Here is a 25,474-nt window from a genome sequence, read left to right on the forward strand (position 1 = left end):
CAGAGAGCCCTGAAAATTTGGGGTTGCTGTAGGCCTAACTACACATGAGGTAGAAGTTCCACAAGACATGTTGGATGAGGGTTAGGGGATCTGTTTTTACCTGCAAAGCAGGTGCTTGGGGGGAAGGGATGTTGAACACTCTCTACACTCACTGCTAACCTCTCTTCAGCCAGAGCCAGCTGTACCATTTGATAATAAGATAGCCACCTCAGAGCAGCAGCTGCTAAGGGGCAGGTAGTGGTTATGAGGTGTTGGAGGGTAAAGTGATGAGTGCCATTGTGGCCTCTCTTGCACCCCTTTAGCATCCTTAGGTGCGGTGGTTGATGATACCCTGTCCTCAGTGTTGGAGACAGATTGGATTGTCCTTACAGGTATATATATATTATTGGGATGTGTGTATGTGTGCCATCTTGTCCTTGACTTGGACGAGTTCTGCTTTCAGCCTAGGTAAGCATGGAGAGGAGAAAGGCACTTGAGAAAGTACAGAGAAGTAAGAAACCAGTGAGGAAAGAGGTCTGCAATTCCTCACGTGGACACTCTTATTTGCTATTAAAAAATCGGACATGCACCCCTCCTTTCTATGCAATTCCCAAGACATGACCTGCCATTTTTCAGATTATTCCACCCCCTCCCAACCCAGTTTATCTTCCCTTTAAGACTGCTTGCCTCCTTTAATCTAGCCATGCATTTCAAAGGGCTAAACCACAGTATGGATATCCCCTGTGCCACAAAGCTATTCTCCACTCATCTACCACATATGGATGGGATATTGCGCTACTGGCATTGAACTTGTGCTGATTACTTGCGTGTAATGCATATCACTTTCCTTTTTCGTTAGGCGCTCAGGTGAACAAATTTGGAGTGTTTCAATATTCCTTCTGTTCTTTCTGCTTCTCTATGGAATTCTGGGGGTTCAGATGTTCGGACCTTTCACGTATCATTGTGTAACAAATGATACAAAGCCAGGGTAAGTCTAAATGATGATTTTTAAAAAACTTTTTATCAGTGACCTTCTGTCTGGAGCTGAACTAGAAACGGAGAAATCACAAGGAAAGAGTTCCTCTAGCAAGACACTGAACTGCAAACAAATTCTGCTAAAAATAGGATCCGGCTTGGAATTTGGGGTTCCTGTGAGTCAGTGACTCAATTTGCACACAACACTCAGTCAAACCATGGCTTGGTTAGTATGAGTGAACCAACCTACTTGTTCCCAGGACAATGAACATAACCTCGCTCACTAAATCTTGGTTGCAGCTCATGATTTGATTGCAGTGAGACAAACCATGAGCCCTGGCTCAGACCTGTTATTGCTATTTATTGCTTGTAAGCCGCTTTGGGATTCATTTGAATGAAAAGCAGCATAGAAAGGCAATCAATCAATCAATCAATCAATCAATCAATCAATAACACTAAGTCAAACCATAGTTTAGCTCTGGATAGTGCAGCAGCAGCAAAACTATGGGAAGAGCACAACCACTGTGATCTTTGCTCTGGGAACACAAACCAATACAAGCCCCTCCCCAGTTCAGTTAATGTAATCTTGCATGCTTGAAAGGCTGGTGGTTTTATTTGTGCAGCCCACTCTATTGCTTTTTTGTTATTATTTATTTATTTATTTATTTATTTATTTATTTATTTATTTTTGCAATATATCTTTATTGTTTTACAATAGATATATTTATGTCAGGTAAGCAATCAAACCAACAAACAAACATGCATACAATCAAATAAATAAACAAACTATAAATTGACAAACAGACAGTAGCAATGTATGAAACCACACAATTCTTATAACTAACATCATTTATACTCCCAATGGTGTGAACGATTGTAAAACTTGTAAAACAAGAAATTAAAAATGACTTCCAATTAGTCTCGCTGTACTTTATCTGTTGATTATCTTATACCGCACAGTTACATATTTCTTATAAGTTTCTGTTAACTTCCCTACAAACTTATATTTATACAATGCAAGGTTCAGTCTAATTCTGCCAAGAAGTTTCCTTTTATACCGTAATTTTTAAAGTATTCTTTAAAAATTCTCCAATCCTTATAGACTATTTGTTTTGTTTGGCCTTTTATCCTTCCTGTTGTCTTTGCTAGCTGCAGGTATTCTACCATTAGGATTTGCCAATCCGCCATGTTAGGTATTGCTGTATTTTCCCAGTTTCTTGCTACTAAGATTCTGGCCACTGTTATCCCATACAAGAACAATGTTCTTTTCGATTTCCCTATTTCTTTTGGCTATTTTATTTTTTTTTAATTATAAACTTCGTTGTATTTGTTACAGAGTATTTGCTTGCTCTGTGAAGCCAAACACAGCCTGCCCACCATGATTTGTGGCCTACACTTGCTTGGCGACTCCTTGTTTTGCAGGAGCGGGTGGGTTGGAGTAGAAGTTTATCGACACTTTCCCTTGTAGGTTGCTGTAAGGTTTGTTGAGAAACAAGGGTGTGGAGGCCTGGCCAATAGCCAAACAGCCTTTCCTTCAGCTTTTGGCAAGTATATTCTCTTGTTCTAAGTATCCTTTTGGATGCAGGCTCTCTTCTCGGTGACCTAAAAGTGACCGTGCTGAGATAAGGCCATACCAGCAACAACTGCTGGACATATGAAAAAGGGAAAGTGCTCTGTTCCTCCCCCAGCTTGAAAGCAAGAACATTTTGATTTTAAAACAAACATAAATCGGCTCCGTGAAAATCTGAATCTTTGTCAGTAAGATAGAAGAGTCAAACCAACTGTTCAGCTGCTAACAAGATTTATTTTTTTCTATTGAAAAAAAAAACACCAAACCAACATTGAGTGCTGCATTTTCTAGCTGCTTCTGCTTGTCCTAATTTTCACTGCCAGGTCCCCTCCCCTTTCCCTTGAGAGGATTCTGAATCTCTTTCTTGCTAAGCATTCTTCACACTCATTATCCTGTTGTTATAATTACTTATCTAACTCCATTTCTTCTGAGGCAGATACTATTTCGCCCTTTGTTACACTGGCCTCCACCATCCCCCACAACTATTTTGTTGTTTAGTAGGCTTCCTTGATGCAAAATAAAAAACCCCCGTCTCTTCTTCATATTTATGTAATGGGGAAAAAACCATTTCGTAGATTCTGCCCTTGGTGGTTTTGGATGCGGGGGGAAGGTCTAAATCCCAACTTGTTTGGAAGTAGCCCTCCTACATCCAAAACTGCCAGGTGCAGAATTTCCTAAAGTGAAATTCAGACAAAATATATATAAATAAAAATGGTTTTCCTGGGGTTTGCTTCCTGATTAGTTTACCTAAGACTACAACCATAGGTACAGTATGGTGATTAAAACAAAACAAAAAATCCATGATGCTGATTGCTAGGACATTCGTTCCCACATTTCTCCAAGGTGCTCAGGGAAACAAGGTGCTCCAAGGTGCTCTGTTGTATTTGCACTGCATTGTATTTGTAAGGTAGTGAATGGCTCAAGGTCATGCTAAGAACTTCATTGCCAAGTAGGGATTTGAAAAAGGGTTTCTTCAGTATTAGTCTCCTGCACTGCACCGATTCTCTTACATGCAAAGCAGGATATGTTGCTATATCCTAAACAGTTAGGAACCCAGGAAGCTGCCTGAAACCAATTCAGGCCATTGGTCCATCTAGCCCAGGGAGCAGTCTTCCCCAGCCCTACCTGGCCCTGCCAGGGATTGAACCAGAGACCATTTGCCACTGAGCTTGGTTGGTTAGAACATAGTGCTGATAACACCAAGGTTGCAGGTTCAGTCCCCATATGGGATAGCTGAACATTCTTGCATTGCTGGGGGTTCGACTCTACAATTCTATGATTCTTCTACTGCCCTTCCCCTATAATAGTTTATGAGAAGAAACGTAACCAGGTACAGCATCAAATTTCCTCTTTTGCGCTAAAGCCTCATCATCTGTATCAGTAGGCACTTTACTACATGGCCTTGGTTGGGTCATCATTGCTTTCAGACTCCCTTTAACAGGGTTGTTGTTGTTGTTGTTTAGTTGTTTAGTTGTGTCCGACTCTTCGTGACCCCATGGACCAGAGCACGCCAGGCACTCCTGTCTTCCACTGCCTCCTGCAGTTTAGTCAAACTCATGCTGGTAGCTTCGAGAACACTATCCAACCATCTCGTCCTCTGTCGTCCCCTTCTCCTTGTGCCCTCCATCTTTCCCAACATCAGGGTCTTTTCCAGGGAGACTTCTCTTCTCATGAGGTGGCCAAAGTATTGGAGCCTCAGCTTCACAATCTGTCCTTCCAGTGAGCACTCAGGGCTGATTTCCTTAAGAATGAAGAGGTTTGATCTTCTTGCAGTCCATGGGACTCTCAAGAGTCTCCTCCAGCACCATAATTCAAAAGCATCAATTCTTCGGCGATCAGCCTTCTTTATGGTCCAGCTCTCACTTCCATACATCACTACTGGGAAAACCATGGCTTTTACTATACGGACCTACTAAACAGGGTGTTATGTACTGAGTTGAATAGGATCCAAACTGCAGCAGTCTGATTGGTCCTAGAACAATAGGCTCCAAAAGGCAGCAGTCTGATTGGTCCTAGAACAATAGGATTCAGAATGCAGCAGTCTGATTGGTCCTAGAACAATGCAGCAGTATGATTGGTTAGCAGGAACCACCCAATCATGCTCCAGATAGAAGTGAATCCACAACCTGATTGGCCTACAGTAGAATCCTGGAATTAGCCAATCATGTGCAGCCCATTGTGTAAATAATGTATATAAAGCAGATACTTTGAGGGGACATTCATTCATTCCTCCTCACCACTATGAGCTGAATAAAGAGCATGAAATCACTTTGCGACTCTGAGTATATTTCACTGGCGACGAGGATGGGATCCCGCTGAGCGGACTGCCACACACAGCACCGCAGCACCGCCACCTGCCGCACCGCTGCCTCGCACCGTGTATCCAGGCTTCAGCTCCGGGACACAAGGAACTCAGAATGGCAACTGACAGCAGCTTCTCGCCATTCAACCCAGCATCTGGAGACTGGGAAGCGTACGCCTCCCGTTTCACCTTCCTCCTAGAAGCCAAAGGGGTCACTGATGAAGAAGACGCCAAGAAGAGGGCAATATTCTTCAGCGTCTGCGGAGAGGAGACATTTGAAATCGCCCGGGCTCTCCTTGCGCCTGAAGACGTCGCTACTGTTCCATACAAAACAATAATGGAACAGCTGAAGGGGCACTTTTCGCCACAGCCCTCAGTGGTGGCTCGTCGAAATGCCTTCTACGCAAAGCGGCAAGCCCCTGGGGAAACCATAACTGGGTTTGTGACCTCTCTCCGCCAAGCTGCCCGGTTCTGCAACTTCTCAGAGCTGGAGAACATGCTTCGTGACCGCCTCGTCGGTGGCCTGAAGGATGAGAAGCTGCAACAACGCCTCTACGCTAAGAAGAACCTAACGTTCCAGGTCGCTCTGGAGGAGGCCCTGGCAACGGAAGCTGCTGAGAGGTCGACGCAAGAGGCACGGCTGAGCCAGCCGTCCCAACCGAGGGTCCACCACGAAGACCTCACCAACGACTCGGGATCCGACAGGGAGGAGGTGCACCGAGTACAGCAGCGCACTCAAGCAGCCCACATACCACAGCTGCCTCGACGAGAAGGAGGGAACTGCGCAAGCTGTGGAGAAAGTCACGAGAGGAGGACCTGCCGTTTCCGCAACGCAGAGTGCAGGCAGTGCAGAAAATTGGGACACATCGCCCGGGTGTGTCGGGCTCGGCCCACCCGAAGCCAGGCATCAGATGACCAATCCAAGAGCCCCAGGTCCCGGGGCCCAACGCACCAAGGCAACTCGACGGAGCTCACAGACTTCCAGGTATACCAGTTGCCCCACCCCAACGTAGAGAAAATTTATGTAGAGGTACAGATAGAGGGGGCCCCATGCCGCATGGAGCTTGACACGGGTTCAACTCTATCCATAATCTCGGCAAGGACCTTAAGGAAACTGTGTCCTACTGGGGGTCCCAAACTCAGGCCGGCCCCATTCACCCTCCGGGACTTCCAGAAACGTAAGGTCCCCACAATGGGGGTGGGGACCTTCAGGGTGCAATACCGAGGGCGGACGCGGCAACTGGACTTGCTTGTGGTCAAGGGCCCCTACATTAGCTTACTGGGGTTGGCATGGTTTGGACCACTAGGACTAGCCATCACCGGGGTGAACCACATGAGCTTACAAGTGGACGTGGACGCCATATGCAAGGAGTTTCCGGGGGTTTTCGATGGGAAATTGGGACAGTATACGGGCCCCCCCATTGCTCTACAGCTTGACCCCGCAGTACGACCAGTCAGGCTCAAGGCCCGCCAGGTCCCATTCGCCCTGAAACCCCGTATAGACGAGGAATTGGACCGACTCGTGGAGCAAGGAGTGCTGGAGCCGGTGCCTAATGCCCCCTGGGAAACCCCAATCGTCACACCCGTCAAGCCTAATGGTTCGGTCCGCATCTGCGCAGACTACAAATGTACCATAAACAAGGCCCTCATGGCCCATGCATACCCAGTGCCAGTGGTCAGCCATGTCCTTGCCACCCTGGCTGGGTCGAAAATTTTTGGCAAGCTGGACTTGGCCCAAGCATATCAACAGCTGCCAGTAGATGAGGCCACAGCAGAGGCACAGACGATTGTGACGCACAGAGGAGCGTTCAGGGTAAAGCGGCTGCAATTCGGGGTCAGCGTGGCACCAGGCATATTCCAGAATCTAATGGACTCTCTCCTTAAAGGGATTCCTGGTGTCACCCCCTTCTTTGATGATGTGTTGATTGCCGGGCCCACACCAGAGGAGTTTGAGGACCGCCTCCGCACTGTTCTGCACCGTTTCCAGATGGCGGGTCTCAAGGTGAAGCGGGAAAAATGTCTACTAGGAGTGCCTCAAGTGGACTTTCTGGGATTTATGGTGGATGCAGAAGGGGTTCACCCGACTGGGAACAAGGTACGGGCCATTTGTGATGCCCCAGCGCCCAAGAACAAGACTGAACTTCAGGCCTTCTTGGGATTATTGAACTTTTACCATTCCTTCCTTCCCCACAAGGCGGCGGTAGCGGAGCCCCTACACAGACTCCTGGACAAGCGGGCCCCTTGGGTGTGGGGCCAGCGCCAGGAGGCCGCATTCCAGGCAGTCAAGGACTTGCTTGTCTCAAACTCGGTCTTGGCACACTTCGACGAGAGGCTGCCGGTGGTGCTAGCATGCGACGCCTCGCCCTATGGCATCGGCGCTGTCCTGGGACACCAACTCCCGGATGGAAGAGAGGTACCGGTAGCATACTTTTCCCAGACACTCAACGAAACCGAGCGGAACTACTCGCAAATCGACAAGGAGGGTCTGGCAATCGTGAAGGGAGTAAAAAAATTCCATGATTTCTTGTACGGGCGGCCCTTCACCGTGGTGACTGACCACAAGCCGTTGCTTGGCTTGTTTGCCCCCGAAAAGCAGACCCCCCAAGTGCTGTCTCCTCGCGTCCTCAGGTGGTCAATTTTCCTTGCCAGCTACCAGTATGCACTGATTCACCGCCCTGGAAAGGCGATGGGCCATGCAGACGCCCTCAGCAGGCTACCACTACCGGAAACAGGCCCCGACCCAGCACCTGCACAAGAGGTTATGAGCCTGGAGCTGCTTCCTGACCACCCCATTCAGGCACAAGAAGTTGCACACCATTCCAAGAAAGATAGGGTCATCTCCCGGGTCCTGGACTGGGTGTGGAGGGGATGGCCCAGCCGCAGCCCCGGGCCAGAATTCGCCGGCTACACAACCCGCAAACATGAACTGTCAGCCCACAAGGGGTGCCTGTTATGGGGAAGCAGGGTCGTTGTTCCCCAGCCCCTCCGCAAAAGGGTCCTCACAGCCCTACACGAGACACACCCAGGGGTAGTAAGAATGAAGGCCCTTGCCAGGAGTTATGTGTGGTGGCCGGGGATCGACGGAGAGATAGAGGCCTGGGTCAAACACTGCCAGGCCTGCCAGGAATCCCGCCCAGATCCCCCAAGGGCCCCAGTCCAGTCCTGGGAGTCCGCCCGAGCACCATGGTCACGCCTGCATGTGGACTTCGCTGGCCCCTTTCAGGGGAAAACATTCTTCATAGTGGTGGACTCCTACACCAAATGGCTGGAAGTCGCACTGGTACCGTCCACTTCTACGTCCGCAGCCATCCGGGTACTACGCAGGCTGTTTGCAACCCACGGGCTCCCTGACACTCTCGTCTCAGACAACGGGACTGCATTTACATCAGGAGAATTTCAAACCTTCACAGTGCAGAACGCCATCCGCCACATCCGTTCGGCGCCATTCCACCCTGCCACCAATGGCCAAGCAGAACGCATGGTGCGGACCACCAAGGACACCCTTCGCCGCATGACGCAAGGGGATTGGGAGTACCGCCTTGCCACATTCCTTCTAGCACAGCACAGCACCCCCAGCTCAACGACTGGCCGGAGCCCCGCTGAACTAATGGGTCGGCGCCTTGCAATCAGATTGGACCGCCTTCACCCCGATAGAGCTCAGGATGAGGTAGTGGTGGGGGAAGGCAGGAACCCCCGGACCTTCGAGGCCCAGGACCCAGTGTACGCAAAGAATTTTGGGGCAGGCCCTGCATGGGTACCTGCCACAGTCACCAGGGTCACGGGCCCCGTGTCGTACGAGGTGCTAACAGATGGGGGGCAATGCTGGCGCCGCCACTGCGACCAGATACGGCGACGATTCCCGGGAGAAAACCAGGAGGAGGAGGACAGGTCAGAGGAGTCCCAAGGGAACAGTGGGGCAGTGAGGCCCATAGAGCAGCAGGGGCAAGCAGGAGAGGCAGAATCAGTAAATACAGAGAGGACCCGCGAGGCCAAAAGGACACCGGAACCAGAACCACGACTGAGCGAGCCGGTTGCGCCAGACCAAACAGCCCCATCCTTGGAACACGAGCCAGAACCTGAACCCCGGACCAGGGAACACCCCAGGCCGCAACGCACACGTAGGCCACCGGCGTACCTTGAGGACTATGAATGCGACCTTCCGGGCAGGACTGGAACTTAGAGGGGAGGGGTGTTATGTACTGAGTTGAATAGGATCCAAACTGCAGCAGTCTGATTGGTCCTAGAACAATAGGCTCCAAAAGGCAGCAGTCTGATTGGTCCTAGAACAATAGGATTCAGAATGCAGCAGTCTGATTGGTCCTAGAACAATGCAGCAGTATGATTGGTTAGCAGGAACCACCCAATCATGCTCCAGATAGAAGTGAATCCACAACCTGATTGGCCTACAGTAGAATCCTGGAATTAGCCAATCATGTGCAGCCCATTGTGTAAATAATGTATATAAAGCAGATACTTTGAGGGGACATTCATTCATTCCTCCTCACCACTATGAGCTGAATAAAGAGCATGAAATCACTTTGCGACTCTGAGTATATTTCACAGGGTTACTGTGATACTAAAACAGTGGTTCTCAAACTTCTTCCTCTGGACCACACTGAATGTTTCTTAATGATAAGAAGTACGCTGGAAAGCAAAAAGAAACTACTCCTACCTGTGCTTTATAACAGGGTTGTCCAACAGGTCGATCGTGGGATTCCCCCCCCCCCCCCCCGCATTAAGCAGTCCCCAACAACTCTGGTCAATCCAATGGGTAGATCACTGCCAGGTTTTTTATAGTGGTAGTAGATCGCAGTCTCTTGGAAGTTGGACAGCCCTGATTTATAATATATCGCACAGCTGTGGGACATCCATGAAATATAAAACAATGCAGATGCATAAGGACATGAATCATTCCCAAAATATAATTATAAACGAGCCTCTTACATATGCACCTTAAGTATGTATGCAAACTCAATGAGAGGTGTGAACTTTGTTTTGCCAGGAAATCTCGTTTATATTAGAAGCCTTTCTCTTTTTGATCCTTCATATTTGTCAGAGTTGGAAATCCCCATTCACAACAATATGTCGTGGAGAACTAAAAAAATAGCTAATCCTCCTGAAGAAAGGCATAAATACTTTTTCAGGTTGTATGTATTTTGTATTTTGATACTATGTACTCTACTACACTAAACTTGTCCTCGAATCTTCCCACTACACTTGCCATCCTCTCTTGCCGCACCAATGTGGCATCCCACACCTTTTGAGAACCACTGTGCTAAAATGTTCCTGCTCCTCCTTTGGATGGAGAGGAACATATGAAAGCAGCAAAAGAAATAGGATCGTCCCAGCCCAGTATTACTTGTCTCTTCTTGTTTTTTGTTTCAGTACTACTACTGCCTGAATAGCTGACTCATGTTAATAGCTTTACTTCCTCTCATTCTCCTTCAGCGTATTGCCCTACATTAAATCTCAATTTGCTGAGGGATAACTTCTTCTGATCATTCCAGAGCTTCTCTCTATTCTCTTGAGCCATTGCTCCTTTCAGAGGATGGTGATGTGTGAATTTGATAACGCAGAGTGCACATTGTTCCCAGGTTCTTAATGAAAACAGAGAGCCTAGCTCCCAGAGCTAATTCCTCAGAGAATGGGATCAGCCTGCTCCTCACTTGGGAGCTGTACAGCTCACCATTATTTCTCGTTTATAACCTGTCAGCTAATCTTTATGCTTGCTGTGATATTTCTGTGTGGGCCAGTGATGTGCATATTTAAGAAAATGAAGGCCAGAACTACAAGGATGGTTGGTATTGAAGAGGGAGGATCCAGCATCAGATTAGCATAAGAAACTCACTGCGATCTACCCCACATCAACTAGATACAACAGAGTTCTGCCAGACAGCTAAAATATAAAGTTATCAGAATTCCAGGAGCATTTGAGGTGTGCAAGTTTCATCCCTGTCACAGTATCAGAGCTACCATTAAATAGGCAGCTAGAGATGAGTAGTCATGATCTTAGCTGATGAATACATTCTGCACTCCTTTGTATCAGGGACCATTTTGTTGTGTAACTTTGGGTCACTTCTGCATATTTTAGCTTCAAAGCGCAAATATCTGCACTTTCAAAATCTGAATTGCAGGGTTTACAAAGAATTTCAGCATCTGGGAAATTATCTTTGTTCATATGAAGTATCGTACTAGACTTGTACAAGATGTTATAAAGGACAGGTGCCAATTTCTTATGAAGAAAACTAGTGTTTATTTAAGACATTGTTTTCCAACGTGTTTTGTCAGTATCCTTATGCAAAATTTTGTACTTGTTAAATAAATTGCTTATTATCTGATTTTGCTTTTGTGAGATTGTGGGGGAGGCAGAGGGCGTTGGGGTCCTGCCAGATACCGAAACATGTTACAAGGGTTCCTGGAAACACTGATTTAGAATATTTTAACACAAGAGCCTCTGACTGCAGTGACTCCAGCGACCATCTTGACAAATCCTTTCAAAGATTCTCTTTCCCACATTGTACTAGCAGACAGATGTCCCCTACCGCCAGATATTAACTCTCCATTCTAAGACAGTGCTGTTGCATATTTTTTTACCACAAATGTAAATTTATTTGGGGAGAACTGTTACCACTGCTGTTTTCACTGTTCGTGTTTCTCAGGTTGCGCTAACACGTTCTCTTTTTATGTCAACAGAAACATAACCTGGAATAATCTAGCAATTCCGGATACACACTGTTCGAAACCATCTGAAGAAGGTTACCAGTGCCCCCCAGGATTTGAATGCTTGGACCTTGAAGAACTAGGGTTAAGCAGGCAAGAGCTGGGCTACAGTGGCTTTAATGAGATAGGTCTGTTTATCTGATTAAAATCTATTATCAAAGCCTATTTTTAGATTCTTGTAAATCATCTAGGAGGAACTTGCAGTAGACAGTTTGTGAATGTGTAGGGCGAAGGGCTGTTGATGTGGTGACTGTCCTTGTCTTTGATAGATCTTTTGCACTCTTCCTCCAGTTGGAGATTGCTTTAGGAGCATTGTCTCTGCAATCCATCTAATGCTATTCATGTCCTGATATGCTAAGGGTGACACCCTCTGTCACCTCAGTCGCATGCAGTTTTCTCTGACAAAGTGCAGCAATTTGTTCAAGTCTGGAAGGGGGCTGGCTTCTTAACATTTTCTCCTCAAGTCCCTTTCTACTAAAGCCACTCCTATCCTCCCAGCTACTTCCTTGCCCTGAAAGTAGGAAAGATACAGAGCTGTAGCTTGGGGATGTCACGTTATGGTTTGGCCCTTTAATTAAAAAGGTTTGACTTGCTTGTGTTACTTTCGCAAGCATGAATGTTCAGCAATGAAAAGATGGTACGGGAAATTACCCTTAAAGCGCACGTAAGCACAAATTCATGTGCATAAACAAAAGTCCATATGGTTAGAACATTCACATGCAGATGTCAGTAGGTTGGTGAGGAAACACACAGTGTAAAATAGTCACACCTGCCCCTCTCCTGGCACTTCCAGAGTGTTACTCTTTCATGCAAATTTTTCATACATTCAGGTAGATGCTGGTAGGTGCCTTTTGTGCAGTAGGGTTGCACCTTCATAACCAAAGGCAAACGAAGCAGGTACACTGCAAAACAATAATAATATGACTACAGTGGAACCTCGGGTTGCGGACGTAATCCGTGACGGAGGCACGTCCGCAACTTGCAGCGTTCATAACCTGCAGCGCTGTATCTGCACACGTGCGTGATGCGATTTGGTGCTTCTGCGCATGCGTGAAGCGTGATTTAGCGCATCTGCGCATGCGCGAACTGCGAAACCCGGAAGTTACCCTTTCTGGTCCTTCCGGGTTTCCCGCAGTCCGCAACCTGAAAACGCGTAACCCGAAGCGTTTGTAACCCGAGGTACCACTGTATAGCAAAACAGGATGCAGCAAATCTTTTTTTAAAAAGCAGACACTGCGCTAAAAAAAAAGTGACAGAAAACTACCGTGGGAAATGTAGCATAACAACCATTTGACAGTGACATTGTATAACCTCAGCAATTTTTTGAAAACAAATCGAGATGATTGCTCAGTATGCACTTCATATAGAAGCAGCCTTTTTGTTTGCTTGCATGTGTGTGGTTTGGATAATCAGACTTGGGGTATGTAAAGTTCTTACTTGTTTTGCTTTGGTTTTTGATCTGAGCTCCTTTTCCCTTTGAAAAGTCTTGCGTTTTCTACAGAGAGTCTCTTTAATAAACGAATAACTGACATGTGACAGGTGCCCTAATATTTCAGATCGTATTTCATCTCATCTCCCTTCCCTTCTCTGCCCTTTGGTGTGTTATTATCGAGTCTAGTTTAGCTCAATAATTTTGATGACTGCGTGCATTATGGAGCTAACTTCTCAGAAAGATGCCCTCGTACATTAAGTATGTGACTGCATTTGCATAGATTTCAGAGTTTTCAGCAGGTGATTCAAAGACCAGTATATTACAGAAGACATGAAAAGCAACTCAGACAGGAAACAAAAAGGATAGGTCAGGTGAGCATGACCATGTGATTACATTTTCAATGTAGCTACATACTGGTTCGAATATAGCGCTCAGTGAAACTTAAGCTTTACATGAATGGAGAAACATTATGCTGCATGTTTAGAAAATCATGGCAGCTTTGCTCCTCCTCTGCTCTTGCTTTACTACTAGGAGCCTAACCATGTTTTGGCATCACATGGGAACTTGGGCTCATGGCTTTATTCATTCCAACCAAACGGCCAAGCTGTGATCAAGAATATTCTCGGTTTACCATATATGGTTTGTTTGGGAGAAACAAAGCCTGAGCCCGGGTTTGCACCTAACACTAAGCCATGCTTTGGCAGAGTAACAGGAGCAGGGAGGAGTGAAATGGCCACAACTGTCTAGCAGGACATGTGCTCATTTACACTTAGCCGTGCTCATTTACACTTAGCCGTGGACTATATTCCTTAATACTGTATTTGCTGATTTCTTTTTGAAACCTGTTTTCCTCAGATATATCGCAGAACATAATTCAGCATATGTAGATTTGGCAGAATTGTGGGACTGTTAAAGTAGCTTTCCACCCTAAAGGTTTACTGACAAAGGCACTCAGAGCGTTTGGTGTTAGATTCTGAAGAATGTTTCTGGGATTGTTTTTCCCCCCTTTACAGATGTACACATCTGTACATTCAGATGAGCTGCAGTGTGTCTTCTCTGACTGCAAGGCCTTGAGCTGTTAGAGGTTGAAGTGTTCCCACCAAGTGCTATTTAAACTTATTATTTGCTCATAATATTTGACGATGCTTTTCTGACAACATTTGGGGGGGGGGGGAGGGTTGAAAAATAAGTATTTTATCTAATTTCATGAGAGACAACTTATTCATGTTCCTTTACATCAAATTGTACTAGGGGTCAATAGTACCCCAGCCAGATAGTGGGGTATAAATGACAACAACAAGAAGAAGAAGAAGTACTACTATTATTATTATTATTATTATTATTACCACCCCACAGGTTTATAATATTCCTTTATAAACCAGAATTTTCAAAACATTTTTTTGTGACCTAGCAGAACTATCCTCTCCCACCCCTGCCCCTTCGTAGCTATCATTTTGTGCAAAGCGTACCAGTTCAGCTTTTGGGGTCACTCTGTTTGCAAGCAGCAAAGGACTTTTGTATTTTCCTCCATTCATAGAAAGATATTTGCAAAATGTGCTGCTATGCCTTCAACACTTCTGGGGCATAGTGTCACTGGCCTTCAAAAGATTCTGATCTGATGATCCTCTTCAGCACTGAAGAGCAAGACAAGCTTGCCCGCTTTGCAACTTGTGTGTGATATGTTTACTAAGACCTTTTCATAATGCTTCATGCTATGAAAAAATAATAATGTTACAACTGATGGCCGATTACAGCCATTCATAGGAAGATGTCCAACTAGGCAGTATGCACCTCAAAGTATGGCATAACATTTTGGCTGTGTTTATGATACAAACTCAAATGAGAGGGAAGGAAGGCGATGCCCCAGGCTCTATATCTCGGCCAGACGCTACCTGAGAAATCAGTGACACACAAGGAAACTTTCCCGTCTGCTCCCTGTGCCCCTCCAAATCAGCTCCGGAGAGCCCCCCAACCCTCTGGAGCAGATTATGAGGATGCATGGGGAAGATGCAGGGGAAGGGAAAAGGAACAGCTTGTTTTCTCCTGCTCTGGAGGGTAGGACTCAAACCAACACCTTCAAGTTGAAAGAAAGGAGATTCTGACAAACACCCAGGAAAAACTTTCTGACGCTAAGAGCTGTTCAACGGTTGGAACAGTCTCCCTCAGGAGGTTGTAGACTTTCATTCCTTGAAGGTTTTTACGCAGAGGTTGGATGACCATTTAGCTGAGATTCCTGCATTTCAGGGGTTGTACTCTTGGGATCCCTTCCAACTATACAATTCTATGATTCTAAGGATAGGAAGAGGAAACTCTGTTGTGCAAGTGGAATGGCAGCATGGGATACAACCCTTGTTTCCTGACCACTGAATCAGATTCACCAACTATAAATATTCCTGAGTCTGACGCAGTAAAGATAAAGGTGGTGGGATGGTGTGGGAGCATCACACAAGTTTGTGCTTTTTCTCTTCGTATTCCTCGGCATTATTTTAAGGCCTAAATGTCTTCATGTCTATACTGCACTTCAACTCAGCCAACCCCATGCTGATTTATTTAATCACTTGTTTGCGGCCTGTAAAGTGTGTCATTCAGATTGATGAATCCAGCATGGGCATGTTTTTTGTTTCATTTGTGACTGGAAAATGTCTGAAGGTTTGGGACTTTGATTTACACTGGGGATAAGATAAATAACTATTCATATAATCCTGTCACAGCTTTAATATCTCCTGTTTTACAAGTGAATACCTCTGTTTTGCCTTGACTATCTGTCTTTAATTTTTCTTCTCTTATATTCTACCCTGTGGTGTATTTCATTACATTGATACAGTCTCTTAATTATACTTAATTTATTACACCCCCCTTCATTTTATAGACTATCTAAAATAGAGTCAGTTTCAAGGACACCAGTAGTCTCTTAAGGGTTGCTTGCTTGTATTATGACGTGACAAATTCTTTTATGTGGCTGCTTGTTCTTAAATATGTTCTTCTTCAATGTGGTTCAGAAGAGGCCTTGCTCACAGATTACTTTGTTGTGTGTGGTTGCCTTTCCTCCTTGGTCACGCCTTATATCACATATAGATAATGTCTGAATTTAAACATCACTTGAGGTCCTTGTGATACTTTGTGCAGCTTATACTGCTGCAGAAAGTGCCCCATTGAATCAGCATTTGGGACATTACTGAGCTGAAATTGCATAGATAATGTGGGCCACAGGTACAGCAATGGAAATGCAATAATCTGGGACTCAAATAACTGAACACATGCCTCCCCCTTTTTCAGCTTTCTAAGATCCTCAGGTCCAGAGGGGAGTTTCTTCTCAGTGCCCTATCACAGGAGAAAATTCATCAGGAGGTCACATGGGATAGAGCCTTATCTGTGATGGCACCCTGATAGCGGAGTGCCATGAAAACATGACTGCCCCCAACATTTTTGGCATTTTAGCCCCAGAATCCTTTTAGCTAGTCATAAACTACAAACATCCTTTTTTAAAAAAATTATTGAGAATATTAATTTGTGTGTATGATTTTTGAAAAAAAAAATCCCCATAAGTACAAATATATGCCTAGCATATGTTTTCTCTCCTGATGTTGAACCAAAGTACCTTCCTTCCCTGACTTCCTGTGGATTACTGAATTAATTACGGAAATACTGTTCATCAGCTTCCACAGACATTCTGGAAGAACACTACCATGACAACTTAAAATCATTGCTGCAAATTTTGCAGAGGAACAGTTGAAACACCCAGTTTTGTCACTATCTTTCAGATGCGTTAGGAAGGATGGGAGTAGTGGGCCTAGTTACTTGAAACAGGTGCTTTGAAATGTGTGTTTTCATAGAGAGTCTGTAAGGTATAATGGACAGAGGCAAATACAAAACACAAGATAGTGTCCAGAGGAAGGCAGCCAGGGTGGTGAAGGGTTTGGGAATCAAGTTCTATGCAGAACGGATTGAAATAGCTAAAGTATGTTTCACCTGGACAAGAGATGATTGAGAAGAACTGCCATCTTCAAAAATTTGAAGGCTTGTTGCATGGAGGATGGAGCAGAATGGTTCTGTGTTGCTCCAGAAGGCAGGACTAGAACCAATGGTAGTGATAGGGAAGCAGATTTCAGAAAAGAGAAGCTTCCTAACAGAAAGAGCTGTCTGACAGCTTACAAAGCTTGTGGGCCCTTCTTTGCTAGAGGTGCCTAAGTAGAAGCTGGACTTCTGCCAGGGATGCTATAGTTGCATCCTGCATTGAGCAAGATGTTGGCTAGATGACTTCCAATATCTCTTCCAGCTCTTTAATTCTGTGATAGAGCCAGTAAGGTGTGATGGCAGTATGTTGGTGTTGACCCATGAAAACTAGAATTTGATTCCTTCTTAGCAGTCTTCCTGCTCAGAAATTCTTTGCACTGATGACACATACATAATGGGATTGATAATCAAATTTTCATTGACATGGTTGATTTAAATAATATTATCTGAGGTGGGAAGGACTAATACAAATGCTATCCCGGGTTAGATTGACAAACAACAACAACAGCTTAACCACATATTAAATTAGAGGTGATGAGAACAAAATCAAAAGTACTAAGCCATTGCAGCGACAAACTGTCATTATTTAAGGTTGAGCATTGATTTCAGTTGGTGTTGCTTTGGGAGGGATGTTGCAAAGATGTTTAAGAATCAGTATTTTTTTGTCAATTCTTACAACTCTTGTGTAGGAAACAGAGAAATCTATGCCTACATGCATACATGAAGGCTACTTCATTTGTCTTAGCAGGTACCTGTACTGTGTACTTTAGAAACATAACATGAGGTTTCTAGAAACAGTTATATTAAAAATAAGTATTTGATACATAGCCCCTGAAATGTTGGTAGAACTTGGAGGTGTGGGCAGTGCAGCCATGGAACCTGCTTAGTGGCTTTGGAGAAGACACAACAAATTCACAGAATTGTTTGAGTGTAAAATGAGATGTTCCTATGTACTGTTTGAGGGAAAGAAGCCAATTCAGTGCTGAAATAATGTGGTACATTGGGCTTGTTTCTGATTCTCTGCTGCTTGGATCTTTATTAGAAGACTAAGGTAATGTTTAGAAGTCCATTCCATTTCTTCCCTAGCACTTCTAATGTATCAGAACCTGGACCAGCACAGGTTTTACTTAACACTCTTTTTCCGTACACATGGCTGATTAAGCAGCCACAAAAGATTTTCTTCGGCCTCCCTTGTAGGAACTCCCTGATACTAAAGTTATTTTAGCAAAACTGTACTCTGTCTTCTCTGCATTTTCCTGGGTCCCTGGAGAATCATACACTGATGTCTTCAAGAAGCAGCTCTCTGTTCCCCCCCACACACACCCCCTCAAAAACCCTCCCGTTCATTGGCCCATTTTTATAACAGACAAAATTAACCCAGAACAGCATCCACGTTTCCCATCCTTCCATTTTAAATGATTATAACCAAGCATTAAAGCTTCTAAGTACATAATTTAATTCAGTAGAGATGTTCTCACTCTATAGAGCACCTTAGTTTTGGCACAGCAGCTGTAACAGCTATCCATTCTTTTATTTTATTTTAAGTTGAGTACTTAGTGAGCAAACATAGGTTTTTTAAAATTATTATTAAAAGGTAATTTTTGTAAACAGGCTTATTGTACTGTATGAAGGGGTATTACCCCAAATAAAGCAAAATGTTTCACCAAATATGAAAATTTGGGGAGTTGGGAAAGTTGGGAAATTTCAGAGCATACCCCAGAATTTTAATTGATTGCCATGCTGATCCCAAATTAGCTGATGCCTACATTAAACAAGGCAGTCAGGTGAAACTAATGTGAATAGATTAGTACAGCTGCCTTGTAGTGACAGTCAAAAGAAAACTCTACAGCTGTTAAACAGGATTCAGTGGAACAGAAATTCCATTGGCATTCCAGACCATGTGGTATTGAATATCACCGGGTAAATAATAGAATCTCAGCTGGAATATGCTGCTTTCTAAGTTTGTCTTATTTCCTGTCTCCTTGTTTGTAATCAGACCTTTAATATGGGGAAGTCTGGTCATGAAAGGACTTTGATCATAAAATTAAGGTTGCCAGGTTGCATACTAGAGGTTAGTTTGCTTAGTTTTAAATTGACCAATGAACGAGGAGATGAAGCAGCCCCACCATCTTTTGTCTGTTCCTCTTTTGCCCTTCTACCCTGTTTTACTCTTCCTACACCTGGATTTCAAAAGGGATGGAGTGCAGGTGAGAAACTAGCTACTTTGTTTTCCAACTTCCTTCCATCCATCGATTTAAAGATAGAGAGCGGATCTCCTGGTTGCAGCCAAGCAGCAGAATTCTGCATGAATGTTTATTTCAGTGTAAATGATTGGGAAATAATAGGCATGTGCAGAGAATGAATTTTGCAACACAGATGAAATTTTGAAAAATGCATTACTCTGGATTAATGGTTCCAAAGACCTATTCTTAATCCAGAGTAATGCACAACCATACATTGTACAGAGCCTTACTGTATTTAGAAACATCTATTCCAACATACACCAATGAAATAAATGTTTTACACGCACTGTAATAGCTCTGCTGCGTCTAATAGACTTGTCTGTAGGCTTGATTGAGTACATTTAATCCAAAGAATGCTGAGACAAGCCATTTCTGTTTGCTGTATTGTCTGAGCTGTGTAACTCAGCCCCTTCTGCAGATGAGCACAAACAAAAATGCTGATTGTATATCCTGATTTTTTTGTGGTTTGTTGTTGTTTTTTTAATTTAAAAAGTTACCTTCCTTTGTCACTGCTCATAAAATAAATGACTCCTTGTCAGAACACCTTGGTAAGGTATTTGTAGCTATCTATTTATTAAGCCAGCAGTGTCACAACTGGAATTAGGTATTGCACAAATCAAGAAAACTCATAACAGAAGCCAGATGGGCAGGTTACAAATTATTATTAATAATAATAATAATAATAATAATAATAATAATAATAATAAAAAGGTGCCCAGCTGCAAATGAGGAGTCTGTGCATCCTAATCTGCTCAGAGGTGGGCTTCTCACAGTTAGTCTGGGTGATTTTTTAAAATCACATCATCATCATCATGTAATTTGTATGCCACTTTTCCATAGTTAATCATACTCAAAAAGGCTTATAACATTAAAAGGTTTGCCTAATTACATACATAACAAAAGTATCCAAAAGCAATAAATACAACAAATCAAAAAGCACACAACCATAATGGAACAATTTCCACATTGATCAGTATAAGATCTAAAAATGAAGATGCAAAAAAGTAATATCAATAACAGCAGCAGCTTCCCCCTTGCCCAGCAATACCGCAGCCTGAGAGTCTGTTCAGCAGCCTCAGCTTTTGTAGCTGGAGTCAGTCAGGGCCCCTCCCTTGTAGGGCAAGTGGAAAAGGCCAGCAAGGTAGAATGCAGATCTTCCAGGACTGACAGCTTCATCCCTAATTTCCCAGATGAAAAGAGGAACAGGGAATACATTCAGTCATCGCTATCCTGCAAAAGAATGTATTTTAGCCAGTGATATGATGGCTTAGTTGTTAACAGTACTTAAATGTGAGAGATAATTAGTTTCTCCCAGGAAGAAATATAAGCTGTTCAGCCAGTCTAATGATAATTTGCAGTCTGGATTTTCACTGCCCTTTGCAACATTTCGTAGAAACATAAGAAGCTGTCTTGTACCAAGTCAGTTCATAGGTCCATCTTGATCGGTATATTCATTTATGCAAAGTGTTGCCGCATATATTTGTGAAAATGACATACAAAAATGCATTCTGTTGGGGGAAGTTGCTTTGCAAAAATGTTTATATTAAGGGAAATTTCATACACACATGTGTACATTAACAGAACTTCGTGCTAAAATGCTGGTTAAAAAACATCACAAACTGATGTGGAGAACTGAACTTAAGATTGGAAAAATGAGAAACAACCTCCCCCCGCCCAACCCTGTCTGTCTCAGGTTTAGGACATCTTTCTGAAACACATTCTTTTCTCAATCACATTTAACTCTTTGACACTGTAATGTCTGTTGTTTTTCCTGTGTTGGGCACAGCCCATCTAGGTCTCTTTTATGATGTACCCCTGGGAAGTCCATAGTTAGAGCAGCAACTAGTTTTTGTCTAATTTCTTTGGAAAGGTGAGACAAGTATATGCTTGGCAGTGACCATATCTGCTTCCCGGTATTGCAGAAAGCTCATCAGGAGAGCAGGCAACTTTTTAAAGAGGGTAAATTACCACAATCAGGGGGGAAACATACAAGCAGGCACACAAACGAGAAGAAATGGAAGCTCATTAGAGCCATCAGCCTTAATGAAGATGAAGAGAGAGAATGCCTGGAAAGTGCTGCTCTGGACAAAAAACAAAACAAACAAAATTGCCCCATAATCAGGAAATTAATTAAGAGTTATGTGTTTTTGAGCACTGCATTTCTGTGCCTTGACTGGATTATAGGTTCTGGAACAAAGGGGTGCTTCCTGGGATGTGAATGACTAAACGTGCAGGTCATGTGGTTAAGACTGCCATTTTAATTTTCCATACATCCCCTCTTCCTGTTTTCCAGATCAGGGTTGGACAAAACAGATTTTATGATCATTAGTACTAAAAATCTCACAGAGGTCCGAATATGCTAGTGGAATTTAGAACTCTGAATGATAAATTAATGAACCTAAGAATACTGTCAATTCAAGAAACATTGCATAAGGGCCTCCCTCGTTCTCTTAGAGTGGCAATCGCACCCACCTGAGAGGAGTTCTGGCTGGAAAAAAAGCCCTGAGCCCAGACATGATATAGTAATCATAAATAAACATTAAATAAAACAAGAAAACAGCAGGATGAAAGTCAATTCAAGCCAAAAAACATTTCCACAAGAAGGGTGGTAAACTTTTATAATGCCTTTCTCAGAGAAGAATTAGTAGGAAAGTGTGTGCAATCAGTTACATGTATAGTTATCATAGGCAGGCAATGAAAAGAAAGACTTATAGTTTGTCAGCTTTTTTATTTATTAAAGCCACAAGCTGAGTTGTGACACATCTGTTTTATCTAAATTCACTGACTCTTGGATGTCTTTTGTTAGTAACTATCCTATACCAGAGGGTTAAACCACGGAGCCTAGGACTTGCCGATCAGAAGGTTGGTGGTTCGAATCCCCACGACAGGGTGAGCTCCCATTGCTCGGTCCCTGCTCCTGCCAACCTAGCAGTTCGAAAGCACGTCAAAGTGCAAGTAGATAAATAGGTACTGCTCTGGCGGGAAGGTAAACGGCGTTTCCGTGCGTTGCTCTGGTCCGCCAGAAGCGGCTTAGTCATGCTGGCCGCATGACCCAGAAACTGTACACCGGCTCCCTCGGCCAATAAAGCGAGATGAGCGCCGCAACCCCAGAGTCAGCCACGACTGGACCTAATGGTCAGGGGTCCCTTTACCTTTACCTTATCCTATACCAGCAGAGAACAAAAGGCATTTCTCAAGTTTCTCCACATGCATTGTTGCCCCTGCTTTTGCTTTGTCAATAGTAATAAATAATAGTAATAAATGATGATGATGATGATGATGATGATGATAATAATTTGCCAACACTCAGGATAGGAAAGAGGGCAGTGATCAGATGGGAAGGGCATACACAGTTTGTCTCAACCATGCAGTAAATGTAAGAATATAGATAATGACCAACTGGGGCAGAGCCTCTTGGTCAGCAGTCCTCAGCTCTAAGGTTTTTTTTAAAAAAAATATTTTACAAATGTGTCTGTATTTTCACCTCTGGTGTATGGGAGGATATGCTCCCCTAGTGCTATGTAGAACCTATACATTGGGGCTAGTATGAACCAGCAGGCTGGACTTTGCAGTGCCAGCCTTGATGAAGTTAACTGACGTGCTTGGAAAGTGATCTGGTCTGGAGTGTGTGTTACATTTCCATTTCCTCAAGGATCACCCCCCCCCCGCCAGAATAGAAATCTTGTCTCCAAATTCCCTCTTAGGTAGACATTGTTGTTGTTTAGTCGTTTAGTCGTGTCCGACTCTTTGTGACCCCATGGACCAGAGCACACCAGGCACTCCTGTCTTCCACTGCCTCCTGCAGTTTGGTCAAACTCATGCTGGTAGCTTTGAGAACACTATCCAACCATCTCATCCTCTGTCGTCCCCTTCTCCTTGTGTCCTCCATCTTTCCCAACATCAGGGTCTTTTCCAGGAAGTCTTCTCTTCTCATGAGGTGGCCAAAATATTGGAGTCTCAGCTTCAGGATCTGTCCTTCCAGTGAGAACTCAGGGCTGATTTCCTTAAGAATGGATAGGTTTGATCTTCTTGCAGTCCATGGGACTCTCAAGAATCTCCTCCAGCACCATAATTCAAAAGCATCAATTTTTCAGCGATCAGCCTTCTTTATGGTCCAGCTCTCACTTCCATACATCACTACTGGGAAAACCATAGCTTTAACTATACGGACCTTTGTTGGCAAGGTGATGTCTCTGCTTTTTAATATAGCAGCATGGAAAACAGAATTGGGGGACTTCATATATTGTTAGATTCCAGCTCCCAGGGTTAGGGATGATGGATGTTGTTGTCCAACAACATCTGGAGGTCCAGAGGTTCCCCATCCTTGGAAGGGGCTGGACATCTACCCTTTAGAACATGAGCTACAATGCAGACCAGTGTTCTGTTTCATATGTTCTGCAGTTGATTCCTGCTGTTCGAAATGGGTTAGCTGTGGTTCCAACTAAGCCCTAGAAGCCACAGAACTCTGGCAGGGATGCCCTCAGACTCTCAGCCTTTGTTACAGCAAGCCCCTCTGATGTCTCTGCCCTATGTTTATCTTCCAGATTCCTATTTTCAGTACTAGTGAATGAGACTCTTTGTGGAAATTGTGGGTTTACCTTGATTAATTGAAGTTTTTCAGTCTATTAAGGCTCCAGCTGGGCAAGTGCATAAAGCTATTAGCTGTAATTTAAAGAGAGAAAGAGAGAGAGACCGAAATAAAGCATAAACACAGTTTGATGTCTCCTATACATGCAGGTTGCTTATTGATGATACTTCAGGAGTTCACTTTGATTTTTATTATAACTATTTTTGCTCTTAAGAGTCATCAGCTTTTTCTCAAGAACCAGGGCTGTGAACTTTTAGGAGAGGCTCCATTGATTTTGAGACACATTTTCACACTCCTTTTTATCAACAAGCAGATATTTTCCTGTAGATAAAAAGCCAAGTAATCAATATTAGAGTCTTTCCTTAAGTGAGCAGATTTATTTTGAGACATTCTGAATGGTAGTTTGAGGGAAACTTGTTTTCCATACTGACTAAAAATGTAATTCAGATAAATTTATATGCAACAGCTTTTTCTTAAGCCGTGCTGACATATTGAACTGTTTGATTCCTTACCCAAGAAATTTTTCTTTAAAGGCATAGATGAAGAAACATAAAAGGTCAGAAGTTGATGCTAACTTTTCAAATGCTGAAATTGCATCCAAGAACAGTCAGAGTTCAGATTTGACTGGAGTAGATATGGGAAAATTCCTCTCCTGGGTGTGCTGAAATATTTTGCATTTCTGAAAGATCAAAAGTGTTCCTACTGAAAGGAGACAAGCTTAAATGCGAGGTTTAAATCAGGAATGTTGGGACTTGGAATGCTCTTCCCATTTTATCTGGCAGATTTAAAGAAACCACTTGCCAAAGGCATTGGCTTTTCTCTTTTAAGAAACAGCCAACTGGTAAATCTATCAGTTCTGGTCTTTACAAAATTGTTTTGATAACCTATATATAACTGAGCATGAGAAACATTCTTACAAGAGTGGGAAGAAACTGATGTTCTATGATTTAGCAGCTAAAGCTCTAAAAAGTTATTTTCACAAGAAACAAATCTGCTCATTTTAGCCAAACACTAGAGACCCAAGATCCCTACATTTAAAATATATAAGCCTTGAGAAGACCTGTATAGAGAAGTTTTTAAATGTTTGTTGTTTTACTGTGTTTGAAGGGCAACCCAGTCAGATGGGTGGCATATAAATAATAAATTATTATTATTATTATCATTATTAGTATTGGTATTATTAATGGTTGGGGGTGTTTTGGCAAAGTTTCCTCTCTCTAAAATTGGAGAAGTAAGCATTCTCTTGGGAAAGTGACAATTAATGGAAAAAATGCATGGTTTGCACCAAATGACTGCTATTTAAAAATAGTAATGGACATAATGGGTCACACTTTAAAACATTCACATTAATGTAGTGTGTTTTGGGTGTTTGTCAGCAACTTGGCAGATTATTGGAGGAGATGCTTGAATATTTGTTGCTTCTTACAGGACCTCAGTGTGTAATTTTTTAAACTGATGTCCCTTAAGCAAAATGCTCATACTTTATATGAGACTATGAACTACTTCAAAAAGTTTATCTGCATATGTTTCAATTATTTGTGCCGCCATTCCATTTGTAGTGAAGGCTGTTACTATTTTATTTATGTATGTGTGTCTATCTTGCAGTCAGAGAGTTTGACAGAAACTTGTTGGCTAACTTCCTTCTTTTTTT

The 25,474-nt window shown here is 43.5% G+C and overlaps 1 protein-coding gene across 5 annotated transcripts in view; it reads left to right on the top strand.

The window, feature by feature from the left end:
- The window catches only part of NALCN (sodium leak channel, non-selective), a 198,389-nt gene that overhangs the window by 33,592 nt on the left and 139,323 nt on the right, over positions 1-25,474 (top strand). For 4 of the 5 annotated variants that reach the window (XM_081857956.1, XM_081857958.1, XM_081857957.1 and 1 more), the window contains 2 exons: positions 839-967; positions 11,520-11,674. In XM_081857956.1, the coding sequence (XP_081714082.1) occupies positions 839-967; positions 11,520-11,674 (284 nt within the window). Of the gene's footprint in view, positions 1-838; positions 968-11,519; positions 11,675-25,474 lie in introns of those variants that run through there. The other variant, XM_081857962.1, reaches the window with a different exon arrangement.

This window comes from Podarcis erhardii, assembly GCF_964252035.2.
Source record: "Podarcis erhardii genome assembly, chromosome: 4".
Classification (NCBI taxonomy): domain Eukaryota; kingdom Metazoa; phylum Chordata; class Lepidosauria; order Squamata; family Lacertidae; genus Podarcis; species Podarcis erhardii.